This window comes from Paramisgurnus dabryanus, chromosome 2, assembly GCF_030506205.2.
Source record: "Paramisgurnus dabryanus chromosome 2, PD_genome_1.1, whole genome shotgun sequence".
NCBI lineage: Eukaryota > Metazoa > Chordata > Actinopteri > Cypriniformes > Cobitidae > Paramisgurnus > Paramisgurnus dabryanus.
The window spans coordinates 2,532,876-2,546,321 of record NC_133338.1 but is presented as its reverse complement, the minus strand read 5'-3'; the positions used below and the strand labels follow the sequence as shown (position 1 = coordinate 2,546,321).

General features: G+C 43.0%; 1 protein-coding gene across 2 annotated transcripts in view; it reads left to right on the top strand.

Moving 5' to 3' along the window:
* Nucleotides 1-13,446, top strand: part of LOC135783446 (phospholipid-transporting ATPase ABCA1-like) — a 165,262-nt gene that overhangs the window by 114,953 nt on the left and 36,863 nt on the right. For both annotated transcript variants that reach the window (XM_073811797.1, XM_065294172.2), the window contains exons 35-36: nucleotides 7,274-7,348; nucleotides 7,503-7,672. In XM_073811797.1, the coding sequence (XP_073667898.1) occupies nucleotides 7,274-7,348; nucleotides 7,503-7,672 (245 nt within the window). The remainder of the gene's footprint in view (nucleotides 1-7,273; nucleotides 7,349-7,502; nucleotides 7,673-13,446) is intronic.

Here is a 13,446-nt window from a genome sequence, read left to right as displayed (position 1 = left end):
AATGGATTTAATGCACCAATAAAGGAAAATGACCAGATGATGGTCCAATAACAGGTTTATTTATAAATAAATAAATAAATAAATGCTTTTGAAGTTAAACACACAAGTGTGCTATTAAATGATTGTAATGTTTAATTAAAATCTCAAGTAAATAATTAAGGTCAGGGGGTTCAACTAACAAAATAATTTGAAAACCCCTGCAGTAAACAATTAAACAAGCAAACAAGTAAAATCATTTAATAATCAAATGTATAAGTTAATAATAACTATAATGATACATAATTTTATTTTGAAAATGTTTTGAAATGGACGACTTGAAATGAATAACGAGAAAACAGTCACAAATGAGGTCGAATGAGTATTTGTTTAGCAGCGTGTACACTTGTTAACTTTGCTCTTTTGTAATGTCAGGACTGAATCAACAATATTTATTTAAATACCAAAAACCATCCCACATCAGTATATTGCAATATCATCTCAAATCTGAATCTGAAATCTGCATTAAATGGTATCTAATGTAAATGTAAGTGGTATGAAGGAGAGCCAGATAAAGGAACGGTTAGGAGATGCATCGATGTTGATCATAACAGACGAGACCCCCGTCTGTCATTAGTTGAGTTGAGTTTTGGTGGGTTTCAGATGAGTTTTATTTCTGAGAGGTTTGATGATTGAGGCATTACTGCTCATGTTTTAGTCTATAAACACTGTCAGTGACTGTAGGAGGTTTATGAACTCGTTTCCAGTTTGACATTCACACTGCACATTTTCGACATATTACAGATCTGTCAGAACGACAGGCGCTGCTGTGAGTCCTCTTCTGATCTCATATTCAAGCGACTGTGTTAAATATTCACTCACAGACACATTTTATGATCATCTTTGCCTCTTGTGTGCTGTATGTGACCACAGTTGAGTATTTGAGAGCGCTTCGCAGGTGTTTCAGTCTTTAAAGCATGCTAACCTCCTGTTTTAAATTATTATGAACAAAATCTGAACAGAGGTGTTTATGTCGTCAGAGATTAAAGGAGCCAATACTTTATTAAGTGCAAAAATGATCCAGAGTCAGTTTAACATGTCCATTTACAACCCTAGGATTTCTCTTTAGAATGAAATGGTCTATTATTATCTTAATTAAAAGGGTCATGAATAATAATGTGGAGCTCTGCTCTGATTGGCTGTTTCTCCTTCAGTAGCTCTGTGTGTAAACAGATCTTATGTTTGAGTCTGTATCAGATTTTGAGGAATAATCAATTGTTTGGAGATTGTTAATGGATGTTTCTGAGTGGTAAGTTTGTGTTTTTTTCAGTATGGACCTGCAAAACATAACTGTAACGTCAACTTCAGCCCAAATGCTAGCATATAGCATTAACTAGCATATAGCGCTAACTCAGCAGTCACAACTTTGTTTTAGCATTGTAATGACATTGTACTTAATTTAATTTGTAACTTAATGTTGGGGCGTACATCTGGACTGTGATGTCACAGTTGGTGTTATGTTGAGATTGGTCTGTTTTCCAGCAGTCTTTTGCATGCGCAAAGTTTACATAAGAAGGAGAAAACAATCGTGTTTGAAGCTCACAATATGTCATTTATTCTTCATCCATGCCTACATTAATACAGTTTTATATTCTACGGCATCTTTAAGAAATGTCTTTTTGTGAATTGAGGACATAAAGAGATTGTCCACTGTCCTAAACATGTTGGCTTCAAACTAAATCAAACGTAATTGTCGACCCTGCTGAAAATAACAATAAAAACCACCATGGAAATTCTGTTGGATTTAATGGTTTTGATGAAAATCGTATTGGTTTTATTGGAAACTATAATGGTTTCTGTTGGTCTCTACTGGTGTGTTAGGTTCTGTTGGTGGGACCATTAAATTCTACTGGAATATGTCCCAAAACACACTACAACAAAATACATTTTGCAGTAGTTTAATGGTAAAAGCTAATGGTTCCTAATGGTAAAATTCCAGCCCATTCTCATGAAATACATATAAATGCACACAGTGTGAAAAGAATTTTGCATGCATATGATTCCCATTCACTTAATATGGCGCGTTTTTGTGTCATTTTATGTATTGGTTTCTCTTTTTTACCATTGTTGCTTGGGTTTGGGGTTAGAATAACGTTTTGTTACATTTAAATGACATCGTAACCCAAACCCAATACTAACCCGAACTCCAAGCGACCATGGTTCAAAAATAGAAGAAAACATATATTAAAAGACATCCTAAAGCAAATACCAAATCCAACCCCAAACCTAAGCAACAATGGTAAAAAAAACAGAAAGCAATTCATAAAACAACACGAAAGATGTGGTGTATAAAGTGAACGGAAAGGACTGGCGTCTCATATGCATGCAGAATTGGAATATTGCATGAATTTTTACACTGCGTGCTATTTTTATGTATTTCATGAGAATGTGTTGTAAAATTCGCACAAGATATCCTTCATATGATGTAATACGCCTTTGTTAGCTAAAAATGGCATGGGTGACCAAGTAAACAAAGTTTTACAAAAGTATTTAGACTCGTAATCGCAGTATTTCAATGGTTACTATGGTAAATTAGCATAAGGAAATTAGCAATTTGCAACCAGGTTTAGTCTGAAACAAATGTTCGTTTAATTATTACAGCGTCCATGTTGTTCTCTGTAACATCACATTAATTTTGATTCAAGTAGCAATTACTGATAAATTTGCTGCATTCAATAATTAGGCTCATTTGCATACATGTTTATCACACAGAGATAAAAGATCTTCATTTAAATATGTATGAACAGCTTGATGCACTTGGCAATGATGTTCTCAATGTGAAAGTGTGCGCTTGATTCACTGCCTCTGCATTTGTTAATAGCGTGTGAATGTTTCGTTTTTTTTGTGTGTGAAAATCTCTCCAGCCCTCAGCTTAGCGTTTATCATACATTTAAGTATCAAATACAGAGATAATGTATTTCCAACAGTGCAATTTATCAGGAGTAAGAGGAGCGTATCTGTCGCTCTCAAATTCAAATCGCAATTTATTCCCCTTGATATCTTCACATTATTGAAAATGGCTTTTTTAAAAAACGATGCTGGAGAATTATGGGAAAGACCAGAAAATTGATTTGTATTGCTTTAAGATGCTTTTTGTTTGATGCATGAACTGCTATAAAGCTATAGAAATATTTATGAATTCTTTGATATAGGTTAATATCATTGTTTATGATAAATGAGAATAATTCCTGTTCAACACCTTTGTGGTTGAAGTGGTAACACAAGGTTGTATTTGTTAACATTAGTTAATGCATTAGAAAACATAATCTAACAACTAACAAAACTTTTACAGCATGTATTAATATTACTTTGTCTAGTTTAGTTTAGTTTAGTTTAGTTTATTTATATTATACACAAATTACAGCGTGGCGCTGTCCAAGGTGCTGTACAAAGGCAATTTTAAGAATGTCATCATCAATACATTTTAAGGAAAGAAAAACAATAACAAATATAAATAAAAAATAAATAAATGTATAATTTAAGATTATAAAATGTTAAACATGATGTGTAAAAGACAACACTGCACTAAAAAAGGTTTCAAGAGGAGGTAAAGGCTTTAGATAATAAATAGGATTTTAACTCCTTTTTGAAAACAGACACTGACTTTACAGCCCTAGTTTGGTAAGGTAAAGAATTCCACAGTTTCGTCTAAAGTACTAATGCACAATGAACTAAAGCCTGATTTATACTTCTGCGTCAGAACGTTGTGCATAACTCTATCGCGCACCTCTCCAAAAATGTAACAACACCTCAATTCTACACAGACAGCAAGCGCTGTGATTGGTCCCCTTTCGTCAGGTCTAATAAATCTGTGTCATATTTCCACTTGCGGCGGTAAAAATGAAAACCTTGCAAAATTTAACATGCAACTGCAACAAAAGTCGCTGTCTATTTACCTCCATCACTGCTGATGCTTCTCCAACAATGTACACAGCAAGCTGCTTTAGCTTTTGCATTGATACTGTAGGATACACCAGTTGCATGCACTTGGACACTGTCTACTAGTGGTCTGTATATGTAATTGCATTTCGACGTGATCAACAACGCAGAAGTATAAGGCTATGTCCACACGAAGCCGGTGCATTCCCTATCCGATAATTTTTTCCTTGCTCTAAAAAAATAATCCGTAAACACGAAACCACTGAAACTGACTGAAAGCGGTGTAGTATATATGCCGGACCAGTATGGGGCGCTGTAATTCTGCAACAGATATACACTATACACGGAGAAGAAGACATGCGCATAACCAACGTATGGTGTTGTCCATTATCGCTTGTTGGTCACCACAATTGCATAGAAGCAATAGATTTTGCTGTAATAAAGCTAGTAGGCTTTAGTAGCTTCTGTAGCACGAACACAATCACGTAGTCCGCAGTTATTGTTGTTGCTGTTACGTGTGACGCTTCCGACACGTGATGTGATGACGTTTTCGCTTCACAAAATATACGGATTGGCTGTACAGACGAAACCGCAAGGGTGTCGGTTTCAGATTTATCCACTTTAGGACCCGTTTCAAAAAATAGCGGATTCAGTCTCCCAAAACGCCGGATCCGTGTGGATGACACGCCAATACGATAACAAATGTATACGTATACAGTGATACGCGTCTCCGTGTGGACAGCCCTGAATGAAAACTGACGTGTAGCCTACTGCATAGAGGCTAAGGCGTAGGTCTGGTGCAGAAGTATGAATGAGCATTAACTTAAACAATTGTATTGGCATTAACAAAGATTAATAAATGCACTGTGTAAGTGATGAGGTGAAACATCTGCAAATGTGATTGTAGTTTACAGTCATCGGAGGAAACATATTGATTTGCGATCATATAGAAATGTATACAAGCAAATATACACACATATAATTATGTATATGTCTCTTGGGCTGTGTGAAATGTTGATGTTTAGTACTTTTTGTATACAAATATACAGAGATGTCTCCAGTAAGAATACCTATAAATATGACTGAGATGAAGCGGTTTTGTCCCAGCAGGGCAGCAGTGTCTGCTGTGTCTAATAGGATTTTAATGCTGCTTAGCTCTGTGATGGACTGATGTAATGTTAATAAGCAAGACATTTAGCCCTCCACTCCCTCTCATTCAGACAGATGCTGGACAGTTTTTTTGCGTCTTCAGTGCTGGTGTGTGTGTGTGAGCAGGATTATTTGTGTTCATCTTGTATTTATAATGTTGCCTGGGGAGCAGCAACCATTATCACTGTTATCAGATATCTATCAGACATTGTGTGTTGGTGTTTGTGTTTATTACAGATCCTCTCAGGGGATCGAATGATGACCTCTGTTTATCTTGATGCTTTATAAACAAGCATGATACATACAATGTGCCAACTTTAACCATAATTCTTCACAGGCGTGTGCAAGTGAACATCGTCTTATCGTTGTTGTTATTATTATTGAGTTGATCTTAATCTTAGTTAATATAAATGGATAGACAGAAAGACGGAAGATGATAGACAGACAGACGATGACAGATAGCCTGACAGAAAGATGATGTCAGACAGACGATAATGGAGAGACAATGACAGACAGAGATAACAGACAGGCAGACAATAATAGACATACGATGAAAGACAGTCAGACAGACGATGACAGACACACGATGACAGACATATGATGGCAAACAGACAATGACAGACAGACACACATACACACACACACACACACACACACACACACACACACACACACACACACACACAAAATGATAGACAGACAGACAATAATAGACAGACAATACTAGACAGACAGACGATGATAGACAGACAAACAATGACAGACACTAAATGACAGGCAGAAGATGACAAACAGACAATTACAGACGATGACAGACACACAATGATATGCAGACAGACGATAATAGACCGACAGATAGATTATTATATACAAACAATAACAGACAGACAGACAGACAGACAGACAGATAGACGATAATATACAGACAATGACAGACAGATAGACGATAATAAACAGACAATGACAGACAGACACACAATGACAGACAGACAGACAGATAGATGATAATATACAGACGATGATAGACAGACGATAATATACAATCAGACGATGGCAGACATACAAAGACAGACGATGACCGACACACAATGAAAGACAGACAGATATACGATAATAGCCATACAATGACAGACGGACGATAATAGACAGTCAGGCAGACGGTAATAGACAGACGATGACAGACAGACAGATGATAATAGATAGACGATGACAGATAGACAGACAATGACAGACAGACAGACACTGACAGACAGACAGACAGAGGATTATAGACAGATGATGACAGATAGACAGACAATGACAGACAGACAGACAGACAATAATAGACAGAAGATGACAAACAGTCAGACAGACAGTAATAGAAAGACTATGACAGACAGACAGATAGAGGATAATAGACAGACGATGACAGATAGACAGACAGACGGATGATGATAGACAAACAGACAATGACAGACATAAGATGACAGACAGACGATAATAGACAGAAGATGACAGACAGACGATAATAGACAGACAATGACAAATATACAGACAGAAGATGACAGACAGACAGACAGAAGATGAGAGACAGACAGACAGACAATAATAGACAGACTATGACAGACACACAATGATAGACAGACGATGACAGATAGACAGACAGACAGCCGGAAGATGATGACAGACAGACAGAACAACAGAAAATAATAGTCAGAAGATGACAGACAGACGAAAAGTGACAGACTATGACAGATAGACAGACGATAATTGACAGATAGTCAATAATAGACAAACGATAACAGACAGATAGATGATACAGTAAAAACTAATTTTTATTTATTTAAAAACTTGATGAATTTTCAATTTTTATCATTTGATTAAAAAGAGTTTAAAAAAAAAGTTTTAAAATCTACATTTCATGCAGTAGTCAGTGGCCCATTGTGCTTTTGTCAGAAATCCCAGAATGTTTTACAAGGGTTTGGATTTACAGTATTCATAAATGTATTCTTCCGCAGTGTTTTTTCTAATGTATTTTTAACCAAACATCACAAAATTTAAAATGAGACCCCCCCCCCACACACACACACACACACATAGTGACAGTACATACATGTTACAGCTTTTATGTGTGGAGGTGTTGTTTTCCTCACCTTTATAAGTCACTTTGAATAAAAGCATAACTCACTCTGTCTGTCTCTCTCTCTCTCTCTCTTTCACTTCTCTGTAGAGTAACTTGACTGATCAAATCTTTCAAGACATTCAGCTGCTTCTGGTTGAACTGGGTACAAAAGACAATGTGAAGGTAAGAAACAAGTGACTGCAAACTGTGGGGTGATTTAAACATTACATTTGACAAAGAGCATCATTTAAAGTAATTTTGCTTTAGGACACAACACTATCATAGTAACGGGGTTGACAGTACTATACACAATCTCTCTCTGTGTGTGTGTTTGTAGGTGTGGTTCTATAACATGGGCTGGCATTCACTTGTGTCTTTCCTGAATGTGGCCAGTAATGGGATTTTAAGAGGGAATCTGCCCGCTGGATACAGACCAGAAGAATATGGAATCACCACATTTAACCACCCGCTGAATCTGACCAAAGAGCAGCTCTCATTCGCAGCACTGTGAGTGCTACATACACAACTCACTTTCACAGACACACAGACAGATGGACAGGCAAACAGACAGTGGGAGAAACATACCGACAAAAGGATAGATACACAGATGGACAGACATCTGAAAAGACAGATGGCTGGATGGACAGACAAACATACAGCTGGACAAATATCACAGACAGATGGACAGGCAAACAGACAGAGGGACAAACAGGCAGATAGACAGATGGATGGACAAACAGACAGATTGAAATATATACAGACAGAGAGACATATATACAGACAGATAGGTGGACATATATACAGACAGACAGACAGATGGACATATATACAGACAGACAGACAGATTGAAATATATACAGACGGACAGATGGCCATTTATACAGACAGATAGATGGACATATATACAGATGGACACATATACAGACAGACAGATGGACATATATACAGATGGACACATATACAGACAGACAGATGGACATATATACAGACAGACAGACAGATTGACTTAAATACCGATAGATAGACAGACAGATGGATATATATACAGACATATGGACATATATACAGTAGACAGACAGACAGATGGACATATATACAGACAGATGGAGACATATACAGACAGACAGTTGGACATATATACAGACAGACAGATGGATATATATACAGACAAATGGACATATATACAGACAAACATATGGACATATATACAGACAGACAGACAGACAGATGGACACATATAAAGACAGGCAGACAGACAGATGGACATATATACAGACAAATGGACATGTATACAGACAAACAGATGGACATCTATACATACATAATGAAATATATACAGACAGACAGATGGACATATATACAGACAGACAGACAGATGGATATATATATATACAGACAGATGGACATATATACAGTAGACAGACAGACAGACAGACAGACAGATGGACATATATTCAGACAAGGTAAGGTAAACTTTATTATCCCTCAGGGGGAAATTTGTTGTACAGCCAGCAGTAAAACACATAATCACACAACAAGCAAACAACCGCACTCACCCACACAACCTTAATAAATAATTACCTAAAATTATTTAAAAAACCAATGGCAGCAGGTACAAAAGAATTTTTACATCTGTTTGTACGACAAAGGGGCACATAGTATCTGCGTGTAGATGGGAGCAGTTTAAAAGCCTTCTGCAAAGGATGGCTCAAATCCATGGTAATTAACTCTGCCTTCCTCAGTGTCCGAGTTATGTACACATTATTCAGATCATTCAAGGAAGCGCCAACAATTTTGCCACACACTTTAACAATGCCCCTTAATCTATTTCTGTTTTTAAGATTAAGTGACCCGTACCAACACACAAAAGAAAAAGTAATTACAGATTCAATAAAACAAGAATAAAACATCTTCATAAAAGAATTGTCCACATTAAAACCACCAAGTTCCCTTTCAGTCGGTCACTACGACGTCACGTCGTGACCGACGAATTGGGAACTCGCTTAGAGAGACCAATCTGCTTCGAATACTACTAAAACGCCAATGAACTTGGCATTGAGATATTTGCATAATGCTGGCGCCGCCCCGCCAGGTGCGTATATAAGCAGCAGGTGCAAATAGGGAAATTAGCTTTTATTCGCTTCGAAAGCCTGCAGTATCTGCTACTGAGAAGCTACTCTACTCTGTTGGGATCTGATTGCTGAAGTTGGTTGGACTAGCAGTACCACAGCGGACGCTTCGCTTAATTCCACGACTCTACACCTGTTTGTTGTTTTGAGTTTAGTGTGTGCGTTGCCTTTCCCTGTGCGCATCATCAACTGAGCATCTGAGTGAATTTCCCTAAAAGAGTGATACGAGAGAGCTTTGTGCCTTGTTAAAGGCAGCCACTCTCTCGTATATCCGGACATCAGCGTCCTTTTCAGGATGGCTTTTCGTCCGTGCGATCTTGGGTGCGGCAAATACATGGGTCCGAAGGACGGTCACGAGCGTTGTCTTTCGTGTTTGGGCATCGAGCACGCAGAGGCAGCGTTCGCTGGGGGTAAGTGTTCTCACTGCGAGAACATGTCCCTTGTGGATTTGCGCAGACGGTTGTCTTTCCTCCGGGAAAAACGCAACCCTCGTCATGCGAGTGCTGAACGCCGCCACGGTGCGGCTGTGAAGCTCTCTAAGGACGACCTGCGCATCACTGTGCTGAGCCGAGCGGGGGATTCGTCCTCAGGCTCTCAGCCTCCTCATCCACAGCCGGTTGATGTGCCGATGGAGACTTCAGCGTCGTGTTCTACGATGTCTCTAGAATCCATCGCGCCGCCCTCCGGGTCCACCGACGCCGCAGCATCCGAGGGTGGGCCTCCTTCCCCTGACGTGGACCCCGACGCCCTTCCTCCCTCTGGTCGGGTTGGGACGCCGGAGTTCGATCCAGAGATGGTGGCCGTGCTCGCTCGAGCGGCGGAGACCGTAGGGTTAGAGTGGGTTCCCCCCCCTCAGCCCGAGCCGTCCCGCCTGGATGATTGGTTCTTTGGAGCTGCCCGGGTGTCACAACCCTCTCCACCGGTGCCTTTCTTCCCCGAGGTGCACGAGGAGCTGACTAGAACCTGGAGGTCGCCGTTTTCCATGAGATTACGGCCGTTTCAGCCCTCCCCCCTCACCTCCCTCACCAGCGGAGCCGCTAAGGGTTACACGGGGATCCCTCCCGTGGAGCGTGCTGTCGCGATGCAACTGTGTCCGGCTCACGCTCCCTCTTGGAAGGACCGCCCAACCCTCCCCTCTCGTGCCTGCAGACAGTCCTCCGGTTTAACGGGCGCTGCCCACCAGGCATGTGGAGAGGCGGCTTCAGCCCTGCACGCAATGGCGTTGCTGCAGGTTCATCAAGCGAAGGCCTTGAGGGATCTGCACGAGGGAGGACACGACTCGCCTGTCCTTTCGGAGCTCCGGGCTGCCACTGATCTGGCTCTTCGCGCTACGAAGGTGACAGCGCAGGCGATTGGTCGTGCCATGTCCACGATGGTGGTCCAGGAACGCCACTTATGGCTATGTCTGGCGGACATGTCGGATGCGGAGAAGAACAAGTTCTTAGACGCTCCCGTGTCCCAGGCTGGTCTCTTCGGTGAGTCGGTGGAGTCTTTTGCCCAGCAGTTCTCCGCCGCCAAGAAGCAGACGGAGGCGATCGCTCAGATCATGCCCCGGCGCAAGCGACCTGCATCTCGCCCTCCAGCGCCGGCGGCCCCGTCTGCTCCTCGCCGAGGGCGCCCTGCGGCGGCTGCCTCCACCCCCCCCACTAGAACATCTTCCAGGCCACGGAGGGGAAACAGCCGTCGGCAGCCCGCCCCGCCCGCCCCACCCGCTTCCCGTGGTAAACGGAAATCGAAGCGGTCCTGAGACGGGCGACCTGGATTCGGATGGGATCACTCTACGGGAGACGGTGATGGCATCGCTCCCTCCACCGGTAGAGGGCCGGGTGGAGAATCTTTGGTTTCGTTTTGTTCTGTTCCGCCGGCTTCTCAGCCGGCACCCACAAAACCACAAAAAGAGTGCATTCCTATTCCTTCTCCAGGTCTTCAGAGGATCGAGAGAGATGTGAGCGGGCATTTACGTGCTCTTCCTCCCTCTCCTCTATCGCCAGCGGGTGTCCTGAGGAGTTCCAGCTCTCCGCTGAGGAGACGGGACCACCAGCACCCTCCTCGGAGTCTGTGCTCTCCGCTGAGGAGACCAGACGACCGTCACCCTCAGCGGGCTCAGGTCAGTGTCACACACACATACTGTAGATGCTTATGCTGTCACAGCAGACGCACCGGCAGTCCCACCTGTCTCGCTTCGCTGCCCCACCGCGGGTACTTCGGTAGTGTCGTTAATTCTCCTCGTACGGTGCCTGGGTGCTTGGCTTCAGTTCCCAGCCCGTTTCGTTGGGTTTTACGCACAATCCGCCTCGGTTACAAGATCCGGCACACCCCAAAATTCTCGGGCTTTCGTTTCACTGTGGTGAAAGCGCCCGATGCACATGTACTGCGTGCAAAGTTCGATATCCTGTTGGCGAAGGATGTATCGAGCCGGTCCCTCTTACCGAGATGATGATGATGATAGGGTTTTTCCAGCCTTTATCTCATAGTACCCAAAATACGCGGCGGGTTACGATCGATTTGATTTACGCACCGGCTCTACAAAGGTGTTCTTTTGGACGATAACGCCGAGGCTCGTATTTCAATATTCAGATCGTTTGCAGCCTTAGACCTGTAAGACGTGTACTTTATGTGTCCATCTCCCCTCGCTTTAGACCGTTTTTCGCTCTGCGTCGTGGGGTGGGCATATTAATACTAAGTACATCATTCGAGCTGTCTCTCTCTCTCCGTGTCTCCATGTGCTAGTCACGGCTTTAAAATATCAGAGAGAGGGTTGTTCGCATTCTGCTTTTATGTACGTCGACTTATAATAGCCCGTTCTTGGCAGACGTGCGCGAACACAGAGTTAATGCTTCGGCATCTCGCTCGTTTATGTCTTCAGGTCGACTGGGAAAGAGTCCTTTGCCCCGTGCAGAGGATCCTTTTTCTCAGTATGGAAACTAGACTCGATCGACTAAATGGCGTGTTTTACAAGAGCGCGCAACCAGTCAGTTCTGACTTGCCTCGGTTTAATTCGAGGGAAGTACGCGGTCCCTCTGAAACAATTTCAGAAGCTCCTGGACATATGACAGCATGCTGCGGCTGTGACACCGCCCGAGCTGCTTCATATGAGACCGCTTCAGCGTTGGCTTACGATCGAGTCTCGAGGAGAGCGTGGCGCACCGGCATACACCGTGTAAACATTACACCTGCGTGTCATTCCAACTTCCCCGTGGTAGACCCGGCATTTCCGATAGACAATGCGCCCCTGAAAGGTCTCCTGGCATTCTGTAGCATGTATGCCCTTAGCACGGGATGATCGCCACGTATGACGGGCTTGCAGTCTCAGGGGTGTGCATAGCACCCCAACTGCCGCGAGCGGTGCGCTGTATATCTGGGACTTGTACGCTCCGCTATGGAGATGCGAGGGAAGGATGTATTAGCCGACACCAATAACATTGCGACTGTTGCGTTATTTACCGTTAAGGCGGTTTTGCGCTCTCGTCACCTGTCGCATCTCGCTCGTCATCTCCTCCTTTGGAGTCAGAAGCATCTGAGGTCCCTTCGTGCCATTCACATTCCGGGCTCGCTCAATACAGCAGCGGACGCGCTTCTCGAGCTGCGCGCCCCGGCGAATGGCGACTCCACCCCCAGACGGTCCAGCTAATTTGGAAGAAGTTCGGTTGTGCGTAGATAGATCTGTTTGCGTCGCCGGACGATACCCACTGTCGCCTATTTTATTCACTAACCGAGGGCAGCCTCGGCGTGGATGCGTTGGCACACAGCTGGCCGCGGGGGATGCGCAAATACGCATTCCTTCCAGTGAGCTTAATCGCACAGACACTGTGCAAAGTCAGGCAGGACGAGGAGAGCCTTTTATTAATCGTCCGTACTGGACGACTGGGAATTGGTCTTTCATAGTTAATGCTCCTCGCGACAGCCCTCCCTGGCGGATTCCCCTGAGGAAGGACTTTCTTTCTTAGGAAGGGGCACATTGGCACTCGCGCCCCGACCCGTGGGATCTCCATGTATGGTCGTTGAGCGCGCGCAAGGTTTAGGTGATTTATCGCAAACGGTATCTAACACCATCGACGCGGTTCGAGCACCGTCCACAAGACGGGCTTACGCGCTTAATGAAACCTTTTTCGTCACCTGGTGCTCTTTGCAACGCGAGGACCCCAGAGAATG